The 24,938-nt window shown below is 34.2% G+C and overlaps 1 protein-coding gene across 2 annotated transcripts in view; it reads left to right on the top strand.

The window, feature by feature from the left end:
* Positions 1-24,938, top strand: part of LOC138386966 (protein CFAP20DC-like) — a 260,752-nt gene that overhangs the window by 135,242 nt on the left and 100,572 nt on the right. The window contains exons 7-12 of one of the 2 annotated variants that reach the window (XM_069473758.1): positions 1,836-2,000; positions 13,037-13,173; positions 13,859-14,021; positions 15,424-15,540; positions 16,686-16,808; positions 19,154-19,488. In XM_069473758.1, coding sequence (XP_069329859.1) covers positions 1,836-2,000; positions 13,037-13,173; positions 13,859-14,021; positions 15,424-15,540; positions 16,686-16,808; positions 19,154-19,488 — 1,040 coding nt within the window. The remainder of the gene's footprint in view (positions 1-1,835; positions 2,001-13,036; positions 13,174-13,858; positions 14,022-15,423; positions 15,541-16,685; positions 16,809-19,153; positions 19,489-24,938) is intronic. The other variant, XM_069473759.1, reaches the window with a different exon arrangement.

Raw genomic sequence — 24,938 nt, 5'->3', positions numbered from 1 at the left:
CCGCTGTTCTTGTGTGGGAGCGGTCCTCTAGCATTGTGGCAGGTCCGGATCCATGACTTCCTCACCGGGAGCGCGAATGCAGGCAGTCACCACCACTCCGCCATCTTCTCTCTCTCCTAGTTTAGTTATTTTTTTTCCAAATGTTTACTATCTTGAGAGTTCATTTACTCAATTACTTTATATTGATTTTCTAAAGATCAATGAAAAATAAAGAATCGATAAAGAATATCTGAAAACTAAAATTTGTAAATCTACAACATTTTTAATGACTGGGGCATTAGGACACTTAGAAACCATTACCTTGCTGATGAGTATTTAAGTTTTTAAATGATTCATTTTCCTTTTCAGATTAGGACGTTAGTATCCAATTAGGAAAATTCCATGGTTAGGGTGCACAGAAACCTCTTCTAACATTATTTACCTTTATTAACTTGCTGAGAATTTATACTTACTTAATGATGGTTTTTGAGGGATGATTGGTTGAATTTTTCTTACTACTCAGATTCACAAATAAGCACACAAATATTTTTTCCCACTAGATTCTAAAAATTGAAACTTTACTCATAAAAATCTAACATATATAGAAGCTATTGTAAAGAATAAAATTAAAATGATGTTTAAGCTAACCACCTAAAGTTATTTTACATTTTGGTATATTTCCTTCCAGTCTTTTTGCCACTCATACACTGCTATATATTTATTTTTCTACAGTTGAGATAGAGTTTTTGATATCTATTATTTCCATTTAACTTCTCATCTTGAACTTTTCCCTTATCATTGAGACACCTTCATAAATACAATTTCTTGTGGTTCTTTACCATGCCATCCCATGAAACACTATAATGTGTTTAACACTCCTCAAGTGCTGGAAATTTAAGTTGTTTATTTTCCAGAAATTATAAAGCCTATTTATATAGATCTTTGAATTTCTAATTTTTTTTACTTTAGAATAGATTCATAAAATGAAATTACTGAATAAAATGGTATGAACATTTTAAGGCTTTGATACATATAATAAAATTGCTTTCTAGAATATTAATACTAATTGATATTTCTACTTGCAACAAATGACAAGGCTTAATATATTTACCATAAAAGAGGTCAGACTAAAAAATAGGAAAAAATGCACTATTAGTAAAATGTCTTAAGAACAAGAACAGAAAATGCACTAAAAGGAAATTAAAATATCACTATAAAATATAAAATATCACTATATCAAATTCACTATGTGAATGAAATTAAAATACTATCATAATTTTAATAAACCATTTTTTCTTTGAAAATATTGAAAGGTAGGATTTTAACAGAAGCTGGATAAAGGGTATATAGGAAACTATACTTTTTTAAAACTTTTGATAAGTCTAAAATTATTTTAAAATAAAAAGTTAAAAAGTTAATTTACTCATATAATGGTTATGGGTACTTAGGTTATTCAATAATGTTATTGTACATATTGGTCTCATATAAATGAGCTGATATACTCCCAGAAATCTTAATAGGAGCATACTCAACTAGTTTTTTCAAGTCCCATCTCTAGTATTGAAAAGCAAATATAAAATATTTCCAATGAATGCTTTCATTTATTGCATAGTTCTCTGAATGCACTCCATATGTTATATGCTTCATCTCTTTTAATTCTTTCTACAAGCCTAGGAAGTAAGCAGTAAAATTACCATGCTCATTTTACAGATAAGAAAACCAAGTCTGAAAGGTTGAATAATTCATCCAAAGTTGTACTCTAAAATATTTTCCTTTAATTGATTTCATTTATAAAATATCTCCATTTGGCAGAAATGGCTTACATTTTGAGAATGAATGTTTGTCTTTACTTTCAGCTGTACGTGGTGTTCCCTTTCCAGCAGATGAACCTGTAGACATTATTCCCAGAAGCTGTCAACTAACAACAGATGTTCCACATGTCACACAACTGCTAAACATGACTAAACTCCGCCAAACTGAAATAAAATTTGGAGGTCATACTCTAAGTTCAGCAGAATCAGGTATGCACTCACTCATCTAATTTATAAGCATAATACGTCTGTATCTCTTCAATGAAGTGTGACTTCCTCCAAAGAGGGCACTGTACCTTATTCTTGTATATCCCTAGCACTTGACACAGTACTTGCCACATACCAGGTCAGGGGCTACAAACTCAGATCATTACTGAGGCCAGGAAGATAACAAATAAATAAAGTGGGCTGGTTGCCTGGATATTGGACACAGAAATATTTTCTACTTCAACAGTGAGCCTTACTAGGGGAGGAGGAGGCAGAGGAGGTTAAAGAAGCCGAGTGAGGTACCACTTCAGAGAAATGATTCTCCTACTACTGAAACAGTAACTTTAACAGCTATGCAAATGATACAATAAATGGCAATTAACACTCAGCCCCTGTGAGCGCGCTGTAGGGAGTTGGGGGGAACCACAGCCCCTGGAAGCTCTCTCTCAGTCTAGAGGAATAGCTGCAATTCAGTTCTAGCCAGTGTTGCCTTTTCAAGAATGCAAGCCCAGTCTCACCAGATCTCTCATTTTTCCAAGAGGAGCTGGGTATCCGAATGTTTGTGACAAATCTCCCAATTTTAAAGTATTGTCTAAAATTTTTCAAAAACACTCTGTGGGCCTCAGAAAACATACCAGGGTTGCCAGTTTTCTACCTCTGCAATAATCACTGTAGCTATTGACCAAATGAATGAATTGTACATACAAATCAAGAAACTTAATATCGTCTAGATGAATGCTTCCCAACTCCCAACGTGTCAGAATCACCTGATACATTTTTTAAATACTTGATGTCAAAAAAAGATTTTTTTTCTCATGTTTGTGCTCTAGCCCCAGAGATTATGATTTAATTAGCCTGGGATGAGTGTTTTTAAAACTCCTCTGGTGATTCTGTTGTGGAGCCATGGTTAAGAATCACTGCATCATTTAGCCCACAAAGATCGTGTGGTTCAGATGACATTCATAACATTGAAGTAATTCAGAGGAAGGTAAAATGATAGTTGTCATAATGGGACATTTATGGAGGAAGTTGAAAGTATTCAATATATATTTATGTAAATAAGTATTTATAGCAAATTAATAAATGAGGGAGTTTATGGAAGTGTACGGTGGGGCAGAAGACTGAGCAAAGACTCAGAGACAGCAAAATGGGTAGATAAGTTTTCCTAAGGGATTAGTAAGAGGAATGGCATGAGGAGGCAGAATGGCCATGTTGGAAGAACATGAGAAGAGTGGGCCTCATGTTCCTAAAGTAGAGGAATGATAACTTCTGTTTTGGGAGGTGGAATTTGACAGAAGGATTTAAGATGAAGTTTGAAATCAAGTGAGAGCAGAGATTAAGGAGCACAAGTAAGATGTCTTTGCAGCAATCTAGGCATCAAATGACAAGGGCCCACATAGTTGGTTCTGAAAGTGGAACCAACAGGGAAACTATAGCGAAAATTGGCAGGACTTGGTGATTCTCAGATAACAGAGAGGATGAGAGAGTGGTCAAAGTTTGAGGGAGGTCAAAGGAGAAATAGGAGAAAAGAGATAACCGTGGTGAAAACTGCAAAAGTGAATTCATTTTATTCTCTGCATTTATGCCATGTTCATTTATTCTTGGTGTATTTTCTACATGTCAACCTTCATCAGCATTGCATGTCCTAAATTGTATATTTCTAGAGAATTGGGACCTATTTTGTAACTTTTTCAGTATAAACCCTGGCAGAAGACTGTATAAATAGGCAGTACATTTTTAATTGCCTATTTATGACATTTCCAAACTTACGGAAGAGTAGAGAGAATGTATGATGAGCAACCCCCTGGGTACCCATCACCTGCTTCCACAATTACCAACTTTAGGCAGAACTTTTTGATAGCAGTAAGGGGCACACATAGAATTTGCATAGTAATTATATACAGCATATTTGGACAGATAGAGAAAGGTTGTATAAAATCCATGCTCATTAAAGAGGCTTTAGAAAATATATACACAAAAGGATAAAAATATCTCACACCCTAGATGGCCACTGTAAAAGACTTTGAGACACAATTCAATCTTAACTGAAGATTCATCACAGAATGAAATGAATGCTATGATAACTTTCAATAACAAATGACTAAGTCATAAAGTATATTCGGTAACTCTTTGCAGTTATAAATGTTCTTTTTTTCTTCTATCTCTCTAGTTTATGTTTTGAGAACTATAATTATGTCTTTAAATGAAAGTGAAAGTCTATATCCAGATTTTTTTTTTCCTCATTTGAGATATGGGTTGTCTTTTTCCCCAGCAAATGCACCACTCTAATACAATTGCTGGTTTTCTTCTTTTGATACCTGGGGAGTTATTAATAGAACCATCATGATGGTTTACCAGAATTCGAGCTTTTAATGTCTCCTTTAGCCTGGTGTACTTTAATAGCGATCCTCAAGTTTCCTAATTTAGTCTACAAGCCATTATGGGCTGACTAAACAATGTGACCATGAGAAGCAGCTAAATAGACCTCAGGTGGAGCATCCTGCTCCTCTAACAGTGGAGAAGCACTTTACCTCTGCCCTGTGAGGGGTTCGCAGATGTTTTCATTTCAATGTGACATAAATTCCATCCCCCCCCACCCTCTTTCCCTTTTAATAGAGATTGAATCTGACTAAGCACAGAGAGCTGGGAAATCCCAGGACCTCTGTGCCCAGAGTTCTGGAAAGGAGAGAAACATAGGAAGAGGAAAAGCTTGGCAAGATCTCTTTCTGGGCCAGAGCCATGAGGTCCTGCTGGGAGGCTCCAAAAAAGCAGTTATATCCAGATATTTTAAGAGTCCTTTTTTTAATTTAAAGTTCGAGGACACTTACAATTTCTGATTTTGACATTTGCAAGATTGGACACCTACTGTAAGTGAATATAATAATAATTATTGTTCTCTATGTAACATATTTTGTTTGAAAGATGTAGTTAATGAATAATGCCCAAGGACAGACTTTTTAATCATGGAAAAGCCAGGAGATATTTCTTCATTTGAGCTATTTGTTTTTGTGTCTTTCTAAAAAGTGGACTCCCTGTGATGAGATTTGAATTGCATGAGAAAATGTGTGCTCTTATAATTGACTGTGTAGTACTCATGTAAATTATGATATTTTATTATAAATGCACATATTGAGAGATCCCAATGAAGCCTCTAGAGAAAGAAGTTTTCTAGCATTTCACACAAGCCAAAAAGGAAACCTCAAAACTTGCAATTGTTTTGGAGTGCAGTTTGTTGAATGTCATATAACTTGATCAAGAGAATTTAATGAAATTATTAAGATGATTGTGTTTCCAAAAAGCTACACATTCACACCATTCACTTTGTCGATTCCCAGTGCATATTAACTAATGACTATTAGTCTACAGAAGACTGTGGAATCTGATGATCTTATTTGCATTAATTGGACCCCAGTTTAATTGAACCAGAGTATCAGATTTGGTTATTGAAGTTGAGCATTCAGCTACTGATGAAAAGATGCAGTGGTCCACTAAGAGCAAATCAAAACTAGTAATTTACTTAAAAATCAGAAGGCAGTTTTCCCAAGTGCCTCCTTCCACAGCCGCAATCTTATTGGATTTTTACTCCCTTTTAAATGAGAAAAGACTGACAACTCTAGCTTCTAGCAAAATCGCAGATGGGAAAATTAATGCATCTTAGCAAAAAACATGAAATAATCATCTAACTATCTTTGGCATTGGTGAGATCCTTATTAAAATTTCTTCTTTGGATTCCACATTATGAAAGTAAAATTCAAATAAAATAGCAAAATCTACTGTGAAGTAGAAGAACCTAAAAGAAAAAGGAGTTGGATTCTGATTTCAGAAAAAACAAGACACTCTTTAATTTTTTCTTTTCTAAACTAGACTTTTGCTTAGCTTTGTTTTAGGGTTGTTGGTTTAAAGAGATCCCACAATTTTTAGTTCCAATGTGTAATAATAACTCAAAAGAAACTCTGTCATCTCCTACATTTAAGTTATATATTTCCTTTCCCCATCTTCAATAAAATGAAACATAGCTGGTTTCATTCCTTCATTTTAAATTTTCTTTAAGTGTGAAAGGACTTTAATATGAATATTGATCAGTATCTGTGAAATGTTATAGCAAAGATATCACAAACTATTTATGGAGTCAATTTTAATTTTTCTGTAAAATGTCTGCCAAACATTGAAAAAATTAATAATATAAAACATAATATTAAATATGAAAAATGATCAGTTTGATAATTGTGTTACTTCTGCAGGGTTGACTCATACCAACCTTTACATTTCTTCTTTAGATATTTATGATAGCATTGCTTGTAATAACAAAAATCTGGAGACAAACTGCTTGTGTACAGTGGGGAATTGATCCAATAACCACACAATAAGTTATTATGCAACTGCACTAAGAATGACCTGCTCTGCCTGTGCTGGTCTGTAAAGATCTCAAAACTGTGTCAGGCAGTGAAAAATGGAAGTCAAGAATGCCATTTCAGTATGATCTCATTGATATAAATAAAAAAGTCACCTAAGTATGATATATGCATAAAATTTTTTCAGAAAACTTAATTAGTTTTGGAAACAGGGACTAGTAGAGGCAGAGGCAAGGAGATAAGACTTTTACTTCTTATATTTTAACCTTCTCTATTAGAGAATCTTAATTTTTTAACTATATTTATGACATATATCAACAGATGTATTATGTTAGAGCAATGATGGGACATTTCTAGTTTCTTCTTTATACTTTTCTGTATTTTGAAAAATGCCAAGAATTGCTATAAAATTAAAATATATTTCTCTATTTAATATCAATATTGTTATTTAAAATGTAAAATAGGAAGGAAATTCAAAATTATTGGCAAAGTAAAGGCTAAATATAAATGTTAAACAACTATTTTTTCTTTATAGTGTAATAGGGAAATATATATGGTTATCTACACTGTATCAATATGAATATTGAAATATTTTAATTAAACTGTGAATTTTCACATACTTTTTCACTAGTGGTGAACTTGAGGCTATAATCATCAATGACCTGCAGTAACCCCCAAGGTACTCTTTCTGCCACATCACCCCATTTTTACTTTCAGCACAGCATTTATCACTGCCTGTTATTTTCTTGTTTACATGATTATCTCCGTATTGCTGTCTCCCCGACTGGAATGTAAGCCTCAAAACTGCGGGAGTCCTATTTGTTGTATCCCTAGCGCCTAGCTCAATGCTACCATTTAGTGAGTTTTTCTGTGTTCCAAGCACTAAGGCCTTTACATAGTTTATCCCATCTAATCCTCTCTCACACCCTTTTATGTAGATACTATCATAATCACCCTTTTTGCTATGATTGACACATAATAATCATACACATTTATGGGGCACAACATGATGTTTCAGTACATATATAAATTAAATATATAATGATCAAATCATGGAAATTAGCATGTCCATCCCTTTAAGCATTTATTATTTCTTTATAATTAAAATAATCAGAAACCTCTCTTCCAGCTATTTTAAAATATATAATACATTATTGTTAACTCTAATCAGTAATCGCCATGTTTTAGATGAGGAAACTGAGGCTCGTAAAGATCAAGTAATTAGTGAACAACAGAACTGGCATGTGACCAGGCAGTCTGGTTTCAGAGATGGATTTTAACTACTGTCTCCCTTTAAGTAATTTTTTGTTACTAGTTTCAAGAATCATCCTCCTGGGAAGCCTTCCTCTCTTCTTTTTCTCTGACAGGAAATTGCCCTAGGTCAGTTAATAATGGAAATTATCCATCAAGGCCCATAAATAAATGGTACCATAAAAAAAACTTATTCAAAATGGAAAATTTTCTTGAGATAATGAAAGTTTCCCTTTAAAAAAAGGTTTCTTTGCTCATTAAGAGTAAAGAATGAAAACTAGGCTAATTTTTAACAAATTAAGAGTTTATGAAGAAAAGTAATATCCTGTTTTATTACTTTTATCTTGTATAAATGTCCTGACTTTACACACAAAAATGATGTTTTAACATTGTCTAAGCTCCTATTCCAGTTCAGAAGAGAAAGATATCTTCTTATTTTAGTTTTTAATATTATTTTATTGCCTTTCAAAAATATCTTAAACTTTTTATTAATGAGGTAAGGCTAAGTACTGGTTTTAATTATTTGCAAAAGTTGAAGACTGATTGTAATCACACAAAGCCTTTTCTGCTTTTGTCATTTACTTACCTGTTTTTCTTTTCATCATGCTTCCAGAGTTTGCAGGCTGACAGTCCTTCAACAGGTCTAAAAAACTTTTTAATTTTAAAACACTTTGCATTGAGTGGGTGCTCTCAAATTAGGCACAGTTCCCTATGTTCTATATGTGCCTGCTTGTCGTGTATGTGCTACCTGCCTGACACTGAAGCCTCTTCAGTTTGCCCTGCTCCCCCTAACACCAACCCGCCCCTCTCTTCCCTCTGAAAAAGGATATTATGGGATTATGTGCATAATTCCTCATAAACCTCATTAGTCCTTATCATGTGCACTGAATTATCATATTCATGAAGTTTTGGTACTTATCTGTACAGTCATTAATAGACCCACTTTTTCAGACAGGAAAACAAAAGTTTTTAGTTAGATGGCTTTACAAAATTGTATGGAAAATAAATAGCAGATATGGGAAGAATCCCCTGTGATACCCTCCTGGCCCATTGAGGGTAGCATCACATGTGATAAAAAGAAGGCACAAAGAGGCACTGGGACACTTGGGTTCTGAGCCCCAGCTCTGGGTGTGGACAGTTCTCTAAACATTGTGAGCCTCGGTTTCTCTGTGGAGATGGAATAATAATATCACATTGGGTGATTGGAAAGTGCATAGGGATTGAGTATGTATCATGATATCCATCATCCTTGAAGCCTCAAGTTTAATTATGTCCCTGACCCCAAAAACTAGATACTAGCTCCCTTTAAACACACATATAACTAACCCCCTTTAAACGCACATATAAATATGACATATATTTCCATCATAGCTCTTATCACAGCTATAATCATGTAGTTATTTATGAATTACTTGCTTTACCATCCATCTCCCCCACGAGTCCACCTTACTCCCTTACTAGAGCAGTGCCTGGCCAGACGAGGTACCTAGTCACTACTGAAAGAATGGGTGAATGGAGGAATAAATGACTGTGAACAGACTTTGTAAACTGTTAAAGACTCTTCAGGATAGAAGGTATTAATAAGCTTTTACTCCCTACTAGGTACAGCATTTAGCATATTACATGCATTGTTTAATATAATTTAATGGCCTGACTTAAATACTATTATTATCCTGATCCTATAGATGAAGAAGGTGAGGCTTAAAAGGCTAAATACCTTGTCTAAAATAATATTGCTATACTAGATCATCCTTTTTTGTATTTTTTTACATTCTTTATAACAATACACATATACTATAATAAAAAGTAATCCAATTCAAAGTCTGGATTTTGGTACCAGCTTTAATTCTGATTTGATTTTTAGATAATAGGTGTAAGTCTTAAGCATGACCCTTCAGTGATTAGAGTTGAAAATTCAGTGCGTTTTTCTGGTTAAGCTTTGAAAACCCTGCAAACTTAAATGACTATAATAATTAGAACATTGTATCTTGAGACAAAAATGAATGTTTATTTTTCTAAAAGACAATTAGAGAGTAGACCCTCAGGTTTTACAATCTAACTACAAAGGCATGTACCCCTCAGTAAAATAGCAAAATGATTAATGGTAACATCTCTGACCTACACAAGTTCATCTTCCGCAAACTCAAGAAAATGAAACGCCTAGAGCGTGACTTTAATCTAATCTTGATTTTTAACCTTATATTATGCATATTGATATCAGTTCTTAAAAGAGCTCCTTTTAGAATTCAAAAGCATGAGTTTCTGCTTGTAGTTTTCTTTTATTAAGATTTTTCTCATTATAGAAACTTTTCCCCTTCTTTTTATTTTAGAAACTAAAGTTCTAAATTGCTTTTCTTAGATTTTAATTAGGACCTTATTATAGTAGACACATAGCATAATATATGTTTATAGAGATAATTATGACAGTTAATATAAATATAAACAGAATTATTAAAGTGAAACAGGATTTAAGAATTGGTGTGTTCATTGTAATAACAAGCTTAAAGAGGTCTGTTAATTAAAGATATACTAAATAGTGGAATATTTGGTATACTTTGTGGCAAGGGGAAGTATACCAAAATGTACAAATTTTTTAAAAATAGACAAATTTAAATAGACAATGGTGTATTACTCTTTAAAGAAATCCTATAGTAGATCTTCTTATAAAATACAGAATATATATTTTATGTTATTTAGGGAATTGTAGTATATCAGGTTTTTAGGTGTCTCTTTAGTAGTTACTCAATATCCACTGCTAAACAAGAGATTCCTCTAAGAAATTCAAGGTATTTAGGATTTGTAATTTTATTCATAACTATGAAGTAGTTATTATATTCATTTTGTCAAAATTATAGCTGGAACTATATCCATATGATTTCTAAAATCCTCCCTCCAAAACATTCTGTTTTTAATCTTGCATTTTATCCGTAATATTGGTGAGATTTATCCATTGTCTGTCATGTGCTAAGCTGGGTTCCAGCAGATGAGGGTTCATAGAGTAACAAATAAATGATCTTTCTACTCAAAAGAACTCAAATTGATTGAAGAGAACCTGCATATAGATAAAGAATATGAAAAAAAAAAAAAATCAAGGATATTGTCCTTGTAAGATATTTGAACAGAAAAACAGGCCCATCGCTGAATAGTTCCCCAAGATTGGAAGGGGAAAAAAAGACTCCCATGCTGATATGGAATTCCCATCTAGTCTCATGCCATATCCCCCAATGGCCATTTTTCTCTAAGAAAATCAATGTCTGAGAACAAAATAAATAGTCTAGAATTTGTCCTACTTAGTCATAAAAAGTACAAATGTCTATAATAGATTTTTCCAGTTGGCCTGGAATTTGAGTGTCATTTATTCCTAATATCAATGCTGAGAGACTAACAATCTTTTGTTGACCCCAAATGGATATTTATAAATGGCTGGAAAAAAAATACAGATGCATACATAGCCAAGTCTATTTGGGAACACTAGGAAATTTCAAATATAACCTGAATAGCATCTGATTGTGGTGCCATAGCGCTGTTGCTATTTGAGAGCCTCACCATTTATATGAACATCAATGTCTTATTCATTCTTGACCCTTCTCTTTCATCCCTTACACCCTGGAGTTAGCCAATGCTGTCCAGTCTTCCTCCTTGATTCACACTTGAAATTTCCAGGTGGATTATTCTTAAAATGAAATTCTCACCACAGAAATATTTAAGTCATTTAACCCAACTTCCTCTCTGACTCATTTCACTTAATGATTCATTCATCTTGTTCAGCAAGGATCTATCATGTGCCTACTCTGTGTCAAGCACCGGGCTAGGTGCTGGCAATTCAGGGTGACAGAAGCAGCTGTCAAGTGTTTATACCTATTGAAGCACACATTAATTAGAGAATCCCATAGACACATGTGAAAGTGCAATTCTGACAAGTTCTGCAAAGAACAGTTTATGAAAGTGCCAATATTGGGGAAGCTTACCATAATCAGGAAGGTCCACAAAGTCTTTTCTGAGGAAGTGATAATGTAAGCTGATACAGAAAGGAAAAGCCTTCTAACCCTGGGGAACAACATGTACAAACACTCTGGTCGGCAGGAAGAACTGAGGCGGCCAGTCTGTTGCGAGAGCAGAAAATGAGGTGTAAGATACTATGTTATGTCAGAACATGCAGGTTTTTGCAGATGATGTTAATGGCTTTCTTCTTAATTCCAAGAGCAGCAGGAAAGCCATTGAAGAACTTTAAGTGAAGGAAAGGAAATGACTCAACTAGATTTATGTTTGTATGAGATCTCTCTAACTGCATTTTGGTGAAGGGATGGAACAGGGCACCAGAGTAGACATAATCAATCACTTGAGTGGTTTTGTGATCACCCAGGAGAGGGAGGATGGTTGCTGAAAGTCCTCTGCAAGATCTTCTGCATCTTGTCAGGAAGAGAGAAAATAGAAAGCATGGAGGATTCTTCAGGTGGCTTTAGGGGCCAGGAAATGGCTTACACTTTTCATATTCCATTCTCATTAGCAAGAACCCAGTCATATGGCTTGTATAATTGCAGGCAGTGTTCAGAAATGTAATTTAGCTGTGTGTGCAGAAGGAAAGGCAGCATGATTTGGTGGGCACACCTGTCCTGTTCTGAAGGTAACACCAGTTTGGTCTCTTTCTCCGTAGAAAGAGATTCCCTATTGCCTACCAAATTTAGCATAGGCTCTTGACATTTTAAAGCTCTTTTCAGTATAACCCTAGACTCTCCAGCTAAACCAGTCACTTCCTCCATTCCCCCGCCCTCCAAACATACCTTTCCCTTTCCCTCTTTATTCTAGTACTTTTATCCCATGCCTTTATTCTAGTACTTTCTTCTGCCTAGGGCACCCTACATTTCTTATTCTTGAAATCCTATCAGTCATTCAATGTCCATTAAGAGATCTCTTATTCTTCATTCCTACAGGTCTACCTTATGTTAGTGTCCTGTTTACTTACCTTATCACACCCCTTCTGACTCCCTGGGAGCAAGCAATATGTCTTATTCATTTTGTGTTACTGACAATCTCTAGGAAATACCTGCAAGAGTACTCAGTTAAATATTTGTTCAGTTGAGTTGAATAATTTTATTTAAATTATTTACATAAAGAGAAAATGTAGGCTTTAATAGCTTTTTCTTTTTTTTTAAAGAAAAATATTTGTGGTAGTGATTTTCAAATGATGATAAGTATAAAAATTACTTGGGGGGAACTTGTTAAAAGTATTCTGAACCCTCCTTCAAGATTCTAATTCTATAGTTCTGATAGCTCTGATGTTGGATTCCAGTATCTGCATTTTTTAATAAGTGCTGAGGGTTGGGAGGTGTGATTTGGATCATATAGCACCTGGACTGCACTTGCAGAAATATTGCAACATGGTGTTTGTCATTGTGCCCATTAATGGACTGTTATTACCTTCCTTTAACAAAACAGATCAGTTCATTAACAGAGGAACAGGTAGTGTGCGGAACAGTAAAAATCAAGATGTTTGTCATATTGCCTTTGGATCCAAAGTTCTTGGCCCACCTCCACTCTCTGGCAGAAGAAATAACATGAGGATATCCAGTGAGGTAGGCACAAGTTTTGATGAGCTTATCTAAGCGTCAGTGACATGGTAAGGGAAGGGTTTCTTCCCCTTCTGGGGTGGAAGAAGGCGGAGAGACAGAGAGACAAACAGACTGCATGCCAAAAGCAGAAGGCTTGAATAAATTTGGATCAGAAATTCTGGATTTTAAAAGACATCAAAACTGTTTCCTTTTTGTCATGTCAACATAATTAACATTTACGTTAATTATGTTCATAAATATGTTCACAGTACTTATAGGCAAATATATGCGAGCACGTTTTGCCATCTTCTTCAAAAAAGGAGTTGGATCATGACCAGATACCTTACAATGAACAGATTCTCAAATTTTATGTTTTTTAATTTTAATTTCCTCTGAATTTCTGATGTACACTGATTTTTAACTCAGCTTCTACCTACTAAAAATGGAGTGTAGCAAATAAACACATATTCATTTATGTGTCTAAGAGACTTGTTTGTCTTCTATTTTATCTCATTATTTTTCTCCTTCCATTTCTAATTTCCCACAATAATTTCCTGTTCCATCACTTTTTAACAGTGTTTCCTGTAGTTTTTTTTCTCACCCTTTATATGTCCAAATATTACTTTTCCTGTGTAGTTTTTAGTTTCTACAGGAAATAAATGCAGTTCCTGTGTATTTAAATGTACAAATTAATTCCTTTTCCTTACAGACAATTAGACCCATCGGGTCCAAAAACAACCGGTCGTGCCAGCAGTCCACAGTACAAAAGTGTGTTAACAGTGCAGGAATGTCAGCCTTGCTGGTATCTGACTTTGAGGAGCAAGAAGATAAAGAAAATAGTCACCAAATAAAGCAGACAGTACCTATTCATGGTAAGAAAGAATCATGCAGTTAAAATAGTGAGAAATGTTCTTGTTAAGACAAATCAGCTGTTATATTCGTATCTCAATCTTAAGTCCAGAGAATTATCATTCAATAATGAAAAGGGTGATGAATTTTGAAATATATTTAGAATTCTTATGCATACGTTATCTTCTAGAACATGTTATTCTGTTTACTCCATTATTTCAAATTGCTGTAGTACCCCATGTTTTTACTTTATGATAACCTATGTGGAAATAAAATAGCATCCCATTATCACTCTATTTTGGAAACTCCATATGCATTTTAAGTTTTCTTAGCTTAATTTTGTCTTTTAATTAATCTGTTCCATGTGTAAAATGTTTTCTTTTCTCTTATCAATACAAAAACAACCCTGTGAACAAAGAAAGGATGTTTGTCCCATTTTACAAATAGAGATTTCAAAGCTTACAAAGAGGGAAAGTGATTTTAAGATTTGCAGTTTGTAATCATTAGAAAGAATTGAGACCAGACCCCAGGATTTACAACTCCATGTCACTTTTTCACCCTACTGGTCTGACTTTGGTGAGAGTTGAAAAGGGAGGCATTTTAGTTCATTTTATTTGATTTAGAAATTGATAATCACTATTACAGACAATATCCCCCCATGGAGTATAAAACTGAGATAAGGAAATGAATAACATAGCTGTAAGTCCCACCTCTACTACTGACTATCTGTGAGGTCTTCATCAAGTTTCTTAAACCCTGTGAGCCTCAGTTTCCTCCTCTGTCAAATGAGGAGAACACCATTACTATTGACACTAGTACTAATAATATTAATATATAACAACTGTCTTAAAGGGTCATTGTGAGAAGTCAGTGAGAAAAAACCAGTTAAGTGTATCATATTGCACCAAGAAATTAAGCATTCAGTAAATACTAAATGCTGCTATGAGTATTATTATGACAGAATTAAATTGTATTTAAAAATTCTCCAGGTTTGACCTCAGTTCTCCCAGGTTCTTTTGGAAACTGCTCTCTAAGCTCTTGTTGAAAGTATATTGAGCTGCACTTCCTCTTTTAAAGAAAGAAATAATTTTTCTGTATTGACTGTCAATTTTATTTTTTATATTTTTTAATATAGCGTATTACATGATTAACATAAATCAAATTACTTATAGTTCTCTGTAAGGTTATATTACATGAATAAAATGTATCAGCAATTTTGAAAGCCTAATAGGATCCTAATATCGGAATAGGAATAAATGCCTATATTCTATGAAGGAATAAGTTATGTTTTTGATACAACTTCACATTATGTGAAAACGATACATGAATATTGTTATTATAGCAATAATTATATTTACTGAATTACTTCAATCCATATAGTACTTTCTGTTCTGGCTTTTGTTCTTTGATATGAAAATGTACCAGCCAATGTACATATTATGCGTCCACATCCCCCTCAAGAACCATCAACAGATAAGAATAACAACAGAAGAAGATTATGGTTAAAAAGCACCAGCAGAGAAAGGAGAGAGACACCCAGCGGTATGGCACTATTTCAGTACTATCTTATATCTGTCTATTATACGGGGCAATGGAATCTTTCTCTGCAGGTTGTAAATTTCAAAGGATTATGAACCAATTCATTTAAAATATAAATATCTGTTCCACAGGGATTATAGAAATCAAATTTTCTGCAAAAGAATTGCTCTAGAGCCCTAACAGAGATTTGCTGGATTAAATAGACAGTACCACAGAAATAAAGGACTTCTTACTTTTACTCTCAAAGACTGAATAAGCTTAAATTATTGTTTTTAAAAATGCCCCAAATGTGCTAGAGGAAGTTCCTGCCTGCAGACTTCACTAAAATTGAGCTTTATTATAATTTTTCATGTTTAATTTATGTCTTTTATTTAATTGGATTCTTTTCAGATTGTTGTTTACATTTGCTCTCTCCCTTTGGATTCTTTGTCATATGATATAATATGGGTTAAAATTTAAGCTCTTTGCAACCAGTAAAGCATTAGACAAATATAGGTAGCTATTATATTTATTCCTATAAATACTGGATTTGAAGCATGTATGTATAGATTTATGTGCACATACATTAGTCTATCCTGAATCTAGCCCAAAGTGTATCACGTACACATATCTGTTTGTTGTAATTTCTCAAAAATGTAAGGTTTCTGGGTTGGCTGAAATTCACCCTACTAGGTTTCATGTTGTTTCTATAAAAGAGTAAACGGAAAAATTAATTCTTCAATAATGCCTGTATCCATTTTGTTAAGGTGCTGAAAAGTAAAGAGCTTGGTCTAAAAGAGTCATGTTTAGGAAGAATTATAATTTAAAGAAAACACACTTCATTTTATGTGAAACCCAAGGGAAAAAATATAAGACCCTTTAAAAATTATATGGGTTTTGGAATTCTTTTTATCACATATTGTAAAACTTAAATCTGAAATGTCCTTGTACAAATATCAAAGAATTTTAAGGTGAGCCTCTACAAAAATGCAGCTGAGTTCTTCTCAAAACATTCTACTAAAAAAAACTGCATATAATTCATATTGTTACCTCTAATTTGCTTTTAAATAATCAAATAAAAAGTATAGCAAATTAAACCAATCTTCAAAAATTATTTTTTATAAAGTTCAAAAGAAGTAACAGAGTGGAAAATATTTATCTTAATAAAGGGAGTTCTTCAAGAAATAGTAGCAGTGAAGATAAAGCCACAACTGTCCTCACTGCTGTGTCCCAACAAGGAACAGAGATGTTGAACCCCAGCACTCTAGGACTTCAGTCTCCTGATCAAGCAGGTCAGCATCTTCATTACGCCATATTCATTGATAATTAATAAAATATAAATATGCTAAATATTTCAAATCCAGTCATTTGAAAAGCTGCAATGCAACCATTTGCTAAAACTTATAAATTTTTGTAAATCTCCTTATTTAACCTCAATTTTATGTCAAACTTTAATGGATGAAAGCGTATTCTTATTTTAAAATTTTAACGCACTGGTTGTCCTGTTCAGAGTGAAAGTTTAAAACTTGACGTTTTACCATGACACTGTCACACTTCCCAAAGATGATCTATTGTTGCATTTCTTCAGTCCTCTTTATAATGGAGATGGTTGGAGCTGAGAGCATTGAGCCCATCAACATATCTTGTCTACCAGGTGTGTGCTACTTTTACAAAGGCAAATTGGTTTTGAGCAAGGGAAAAAGGAAAATAAATGAAAATTGTTTGTAGTTTGTCAGTCTTATTTATGCAATGTTGAAACCTTCATTAAAATGTTAGGTGCAATTAGTGTCTCTAGCATAAATCTGACTGTGTAGAAAAACTAATTAGATGTTTAGGTGATCATTCTTGCATTTATCTTGTTTGCTGCAATATTGTGATTACACAGTAATTTACATATTTTCCTAAGAAAACACACCAAATTATTCATTACAATTGATATGGAAATACTTGAGGTAAAACTACAAATTCCAAAAAAGCATGTGGTAGTGAGATAATTAGAGTTAGTTTGGTATGCAACACTCCTTTTACTTTGACTTTTTGACAGTTAGTAATATTTCTGGCAATAGGTCATCTGAATCATTGAAGATTCCTAGTACCTTTTCCTACAAATTTTTTCACATATCCACGTACCCAATGCAATTCATTGGCCTTTGTAACCTTTTACAGCATTTTTAGAGCACCTACTATGTTTGCAAAGCACCTGCTATGTGCCGAGCACGATGCAGAGGGATTTGCAGTCCCAAATAGGTGAGCCCAGTGAATGTGTTTAGTTCACTGCCCCACAGCTACAGTGATTCAGGACCATCTACATCCCCTGTAAAGGTGGTCAAAAGGAGATTCATCCTGCCATTGGTCATATACCTACATACAGGCTGTGTCCCTCTGTTCATTATTTCAGACTCTGAATAATGAAAGCCTTGATCCTAATAGATTTTCTCTAAGTAGTGTACATCTATCACCCTTTTTGCAAGCAAGTTATGTTATGTAATGGTAGTCTTGGGTTAAGAAACCATTGAATGCAATTGTATAATGTTTTATTTGTGCCATCAATGTTACATTTATTAAAGGTCTTTTTTGTTTGTTTTTGTTTTGCTTTTGTAGTATAGGCTTTGGAGTTAGCAAATCTTAGATCTCTCTTGGTTACTTTTATTGTGATCATAAATATAATAGGATTCATGAATAATGTGTAAAATTACCATGTCCACATTGTGGTTCTGTGGAACAGTTCTTGCAAGATTTTACCATTAAAATAATGCCGCAAAAAAGTAAATTTCAAGAAAAATAGAGTAAATTGAGAAAGTGCTCAACTTTTTCCTACTGTCATTCTAAAGAAGAAAGTCAGCATGCTTTTAATGATATCGTTATAAAGATCTGTCCTTTCCAATTTGCCTGGATCATTGTGGTATAAAAGATTGATGTCTTAAAAAGCTTTGATAAAAGCATATCTAAGTGGTAATATATAGCATTTTTAAAGAAAACAAATACCATGTGCAAAAAGATTTTAGTGTCAAAACATTCTCTTCTAAACTTAAACATAAAGGTCTTTTTCACCCAGCAGAATCTATCACTCCAATTAACAAACATTTCTATGGATTTACTATGATTTGAAAAATCTACTCAGTTTAGTCCATGAATCGTCCTGTTTCAATCAGCAGAATGGAGAGAAAAAGACTGTCAGCCTTTCGTGGTTTCCTCTTCTCCGTGATTTGTAATCCAAACAATGACCAGATATTTTGTTTAAAGAAGCTGGTTAAGTACTACAGTTAAAAAGAGATACTAGTAACTCAAACCCTTTTAAACTTGGAAGATTTTCCCCCTCTGGAATGTCAAATTAATGAGGTTGTGCTATAAAGAACTTGCTGCAAGACAGGTGATAATTATTTCAGACTTAAAAATTTTCTGGCCAGTGCTTCAACTCAGATGGAGAGGAAGTGCAAATGAGTTGCCTGTAGCTATAGGCACTAATCTTTGGATCGAATGTTTGGCAGGTTACAGGATGGTGGATAAATTGCCTTTCTGGGCTTTTGCATTGTTTGATAAATGTTTCAGCATCAAGAAATTTTAACCTAACTACCTGCCTAAAGTAAAATTTTTATGGAGCACTACTCTAATTTTTGTCATCTTTTCCAAATGTCAGATGAGCGGATATTTCCTGAAAATGACGGTCCTGTTCCCCATTTGGTGTCTAGAAGACAGTCTTTACTTCTGGATGATGACTCTGGCAACACTTCACACCTATGGCTAGAAGCCAGCAAGGAAAGTGAACAGGATCAACAGGCAGAGGAAACCCAGATCATTCCAAAGGACATTTTCACTTTTTCATCAAGACCACGGTCAGCACCTCATGGAAAGACTCAGAATATGTCCCCAGAGGAGGTCCTATTTACTTTGGATAGAAAAGAAAATAACAGTGTGACAAGGAGTGACACCCAATTGGAGGATGATTTTTATGGTGGTGACAGCAGTGAAGAGGTATGCTGCTTGATGAGTGAAGTAGTCTTTTAAAGCACAGTTGTTCCATTAGCTCCAATAAGCACTAAAACTAGTTGAAATGAAAGACGGGAGATAAATTGCTATTTATAAAAATGCAACAGATTTCTATGTCAGTCAACAATTGCATCAGGTTGTTATGGTAACTCTAAACTGCTGCCTTTTTTTTTTTTTTTAGTTAACAGCCAATTTCATTTTTAATTATGGAAACCAATTTTGGGGTTGTTTTTGTTTTTCCATTTTAATCTTTGTCTCACAGAATAAGAAGTAACATGCAGTTTAGTTATTATATATGATAGCAAGACCAGTAAAACATTGAGAACACATTGTTCTAGATCTCTGGGGAAATTGTGTTGCAGTTGCTAAGCATTCTGAATTGATGGTTTTCTGGCTTCCTTACTCACATGCCATCTTTTCACCTTAGACCTATTAGGACTCATTATTTTCCATATGGTCCCAGAATTTCAGGAGTTGTGCCAATTAAAGTTTAGATAATGAATCATGAATTAGTGCTGGGACTTGGCTTACAGGAGGTTTTCTGTTTGGAATCACTTATAATACAAATATGTCTTATAAATTAGTAAATTCATAAAAAGTTTTTAAAAACTTATTAAAAATTGAACTGAATATAGTTTGGAAATATTTGTTTAATACTTAATTTATTATGATAACTTTTTCCCCATGTGACATGAATTCATGTGTGAAATTTCTTTGACTTTATTCTTAATGGTAGCCAATCATATTTTATGGAAATAATTATTTTAAAAACAGAATACTGTCAAGTTGAGTGTTAGTAAAAATATATACAAATAATTTCTGTGTAGAAATTAGAGAAATGAAAAACTATTTTTATATGTACCTACAAAACTTTGCACAAAAACAATAACTGGTTAAGAATCCTCCTTTGGACAGTGGGATGTAGAAAAAGTCCATAGCTTCAACCTTTGGGGCCAGTTGAGGATATAGCGGGATTGTTTAGGCAGTAATTATGGCTTTTTGCAACTTTTAATGAGTTTCTTCAGCAAGGTACACGAAGGATCCTTTTTTCACAATAACTTTGTTTCTGAGTTTAATGAAAAAAATGGTCATACCAAACATAAATTTACTACAAACTCCTTTATACATGAATAGTGCATTTGATGCCAGCGTTTTAAATGTTACTGTTGGATGCAACTGTCCCTTTCACTCTTAATAGCATAAGCTATAAAAACTGTTAAAATGGACATTTGTCTTCAGCACTTGGTAATGTCCCCATCCCAGCTGCTAATTCTTCCATGGTATAAATTGGCTAATCTGATCAATTAATTTATACCATTTTATCAGTGGGATAGCTCACTCCCTTCTCATGTTCATGGCACCATCTTTCTTACCTAACCCAAAAGAATTACTATACTAGTGGAAACTTAATGGCAGGTGGAAAGTGGTAGTTCTCTGGAAAACTATGAAGGAAGTATTATGGGGAACTGCCCTTTAAATAACACCACAGGAGGAACTTACATCTTCCATTAAGGAATGATAAGCCTTGAGAAGAGCTTTCTGGGAAAATGAAGAATACCAGCTCTGAATATATTAATTTGGTATCTTTTACTATAGCTACTCTACTTCTGACATCCTTCAATGTTTATTATGCAAACATGTATTTAGTACCAACTATATAAAATTAAAAACAAATTTATCATGCATTATCCAAGCTTTTGCCGGCATAGCTATCTGGTCATTCCTATGCCATTGCCATCAGGATTACAAGTAGCATATGGCTATAGTCTATGATGCGACCATCTCATTGCTAACACCTGTCCTGGCCCACCTTTAGTCAGAGCCCGCTAAGAGTGGCAGCCAAAGTGAGGGACAGAAGCCTTGCCATGCTACCAAGCTTTGGCGTTTGCTGTTAGAGAGACTAACAGGATACGAACTAAGATACAAAAATAGGACCAACAATAACGCTATTATATTTAAACAAGTTCTAGAATTTGTAATGATCTCTTCTTGGCCAAATTTGTTTTATTCTTCTTCTTTTTTTATTTTTTGGTGATTTCTTTTTCTGTAGGATAACTTCTCCAATTTATTAATTGTATAAATCAATGGGAAATTGGATTATGCATTTATAATGTTTACTTACATATAGTCTGAAGAAAGCTCAGTTTAGTTAATTGTAGCATCCTTATTAGTTGCATTATTTTGGAATATTATATCCATATAATTATGTAATTATATTTAAGGAAAACATAATGTGTCATGTTGTAAATAAAGGTAGATAAATATAATTACTCAATTATATTACTTATGCTTAAAGTTTATAACTTGTAATTAAAAGACTTTATTTGATGTTAGACCACTGGGTATTTTTTAAAGGGAAATTAGATGTATTTAGTAGCATATAAACTAGGCAAAATCAAATCATGTTATTGGCCGGGCGTGGTGGCTCACGCCTGTAATCCTAGCACTTTGGGAGGCCGAGGCAGGTGGATCGCTCAAGGTCAGGAGTTCGAGACCAGCCCGAGCAAGAGTGAGACCCTGTCTCTACTAAAAATAGAAAGAAATTATCTGGTCAAATCATGTTATTACGATAGAAGAAAAGTACGCTAGTAAAGACTAATTAAAATAAGCTTTTAGTGATATATTGTTTTGGGGGGTTTTTTTGATTTCAAAATATTAAGGTGGCACAAATGTTTTTGGTTAGATGGCTCTCATTTAGAATGCTTGAGTCTTGGCTATAGGTGTGCCCATCACCCAAATAGTGATCATTGTAGCCATTAGGTATGTTTTTGCCCCTCACCTCCTTCTCCCTCCTCCCTGCTTTGATTGTCACTGAGTTTTACTTCCCTCTGCATATGTGTGCTCGTCAGTTAGTTCCAATTTAATAATGAGGACATGTGGTGTCTTTTTTCCATTCTTGAGATGCTGCACTTAGGAAAATGGTCTCCAATTCCATCCAAATTGTTGCAAAAGGAATTAATTCATCCTTTTCTATGGCTGAGTAATACTCTATGGTATACATATACCACATTTGGAATGATGGGTACTTGGGTTGATTCCACATTTTTGCAATTGTGAATTGTGCTGCAGTAAACATTTCAGTGCAAGTATCTTTTTGATAGAAAGACTTCTTTTCCTTTTTTTTTTCTTTTTTTCTGCAGTCCCACCAACCGTGTATAAGCATAGCTTTCTCTCTGCATCCATGCCAGTTTTTGGACTTTTTAATAAAAGCCATTCTAACAGGGGTGACGTGATATCTCACTGTGGTTTTAATTTGCATTTCCCTGATGATTAGTAATGTTGAGCATTTTTTCATATGTTTATTGGCTGTTTGTCTATCATCTTTTGAAAAGCTTCTATTCATGTCTTTTACCCACTTTTTAATGGGGTTTTGGGGTTTTTTTCCTTGCTGATTTGCTTGAGTTAATTGTAGATTCTGGTTATTAGCCCTTTATTGAATGTATAGCTTGCAAATATTTTCTCCCATTCTGTAGGTTGCCTGTTTGCTCTGTTGATTGTTTCCTTAGTTGTGCAGATGCTTTTTAGTTTAATAAAATCCCATTTATTTATTTTTGTTGTTGCTGTGATTGCCATTGGGGTCTTATTCATAAATTCTTCACTTAGGCCAATATCTAGAAGAGTTTTTCCTACATCTTCTAGAATTCTTATGATTTCTTGCCTTACATTTAAGACTATTATCCATCTTGAGTTAATTTTTGCAAGCAGTGAGAGATAGGGGTCCTGTTTCATTCTTCTGCATGTGGCTATCCAATTTTCCCAGCAACATTTATTGAATAGGGCTTCTTTTCCTCAATGTACGTTGTTGTACGCATTGTCAGAGATCAGTTAGCTGTAGGTAGGTGTTTTTATATCTGGCTCTTCTATTTTTTGTTCCATTGGTCAGTGTCTCTATTTTTGTACCAATACCATGCTGTTTTGATTACTACAGCCTTATAGTATAGTTTGAAGTCTGGTAATGTGGTACCTCCAGATTCATTGTTTTTGTTTAAGACTGCTTGGCTATTTGGGCTCTTTTCTGGTTCTAAACGAAGCTTAGAATTTTCTGATCTGTGAAGTATGACGTTGGTATTTTGAGGGGGATTGCATTGAATATTAAATCACTTGGGGTAGTATGGACATTTTAACAATGTTGATTCTGCCAATCCATGATATGTTTTTCCATTTGTTTGTATACTCTAGGATTTGTTCCTTCAGTGTTTTCGTGATTCTCCTTGTAGCGATCTTTCACTTCCTCGCTTAAGTATATTCCTAGGTATATTATTTTCCTTGTAGCTATTGTGAGTGGTATAGAGTCTTTGATTTGACCCTCAGCCTGACTATTATTGGAATATAGAAATGCTACTGATTTATGTACATGGATTTTTGTATCATGAGACTTTGCTGAATTTATTTATCAATTTCAGGAGTCTCTTGGTGGAGTCTTTGGGGTTTTCTGGGTACAAGATAATCCTGCCAGCGAAGAGCGATACTTTGACCTACTCTTTCCCAATTTGCATACCCTTTATTTCTTTCTCTTACCTGATTTCTCTGGCTAGGACTTCCAGCACTATGTTGAATAGTAGTGGTGACAGTGGCCGCCCTTGTCTTGTTCCGGTTCTTAGGGGTAATGTTTTCAACTTTTCCTCATTCAGTATGATGCTTTCTATAGGGTTTGGCATATATGGATTTTATAATTTTGAGATGTGTTCCTTCTGTACCTAATTTGTTGAGAGTTTTTATCATGAAACAGTGCTGAATTTTGTCAAATGTTTTTTTCTGTATCTATAGAAATGATCACATGGTCTTTGTTTTTGCTTCTCTTCATATGGTGAATCAAATTTATTGATTTGCATATGTTGAACCATTCTTGCATCCCTGAGATGAAGCCCACTTGGTCCTGATGGATTACTTTTTTGATGTGCTGTTGAATTTCATTTGCTAGTATTTTGTTGAGGATTTTCGCATCTATATTTATAAGGGATATTGGTCTGTAGTTTTCTGTTTTTGTTGTGTCCTCTCCTGGCTTTGGTATCAAGGTGATACTGGCTTCCTAGAAAGAGTTGGGGAAAATTGCCTCCTCCTCAATATTATGGAATAATTTCTATAGTATGGCTACTGACTTTTCTTGGTAGATCTGGTAGAATTCGGCTGTGAAACCATCAGGTCCAGAGCTTTCTTGTTGTGTGAAAGGTTTTTTTCTTTAATTACTGCTTGATCTCACTGCTCATTATTGGTCTGTTCAGGAGTGCTATTTCCTCCTGATTGAGTCTTTGGAGGTTGTGTTTTTCCAGGAATTTTTCCATTATCTCTACATTTTCTAATTTATGTGCATAGAGATTTTTGTAATATTTATGGATGATATTTTATATTTCTGTGGTATCAGTTGTAATGTCTCCATTTTCCTTTCTGATTGAGCTTATTTGGGTCCTTTCTCTTCTGTTCTTGGTTAATCTAAC

The sequence above is a fragment of the Eulemur rufifrons genome, chromosome 7, assembly GCF_041146395.1.
Source record: "Eulemur rufifrons isolate Redbay chromosome 7, OSU_ERuf_1, whole genome shotgun sequence".
Taxonomy (NCBI): Eukaryota; Metazoa; Chordata; class Mammalia; order Primates; family Lemuridae; genus Eulemur; species Eulemur rufifrons.
This window is presented reverse-complemented; position numbering and strand designations above follow the sequence as displayed.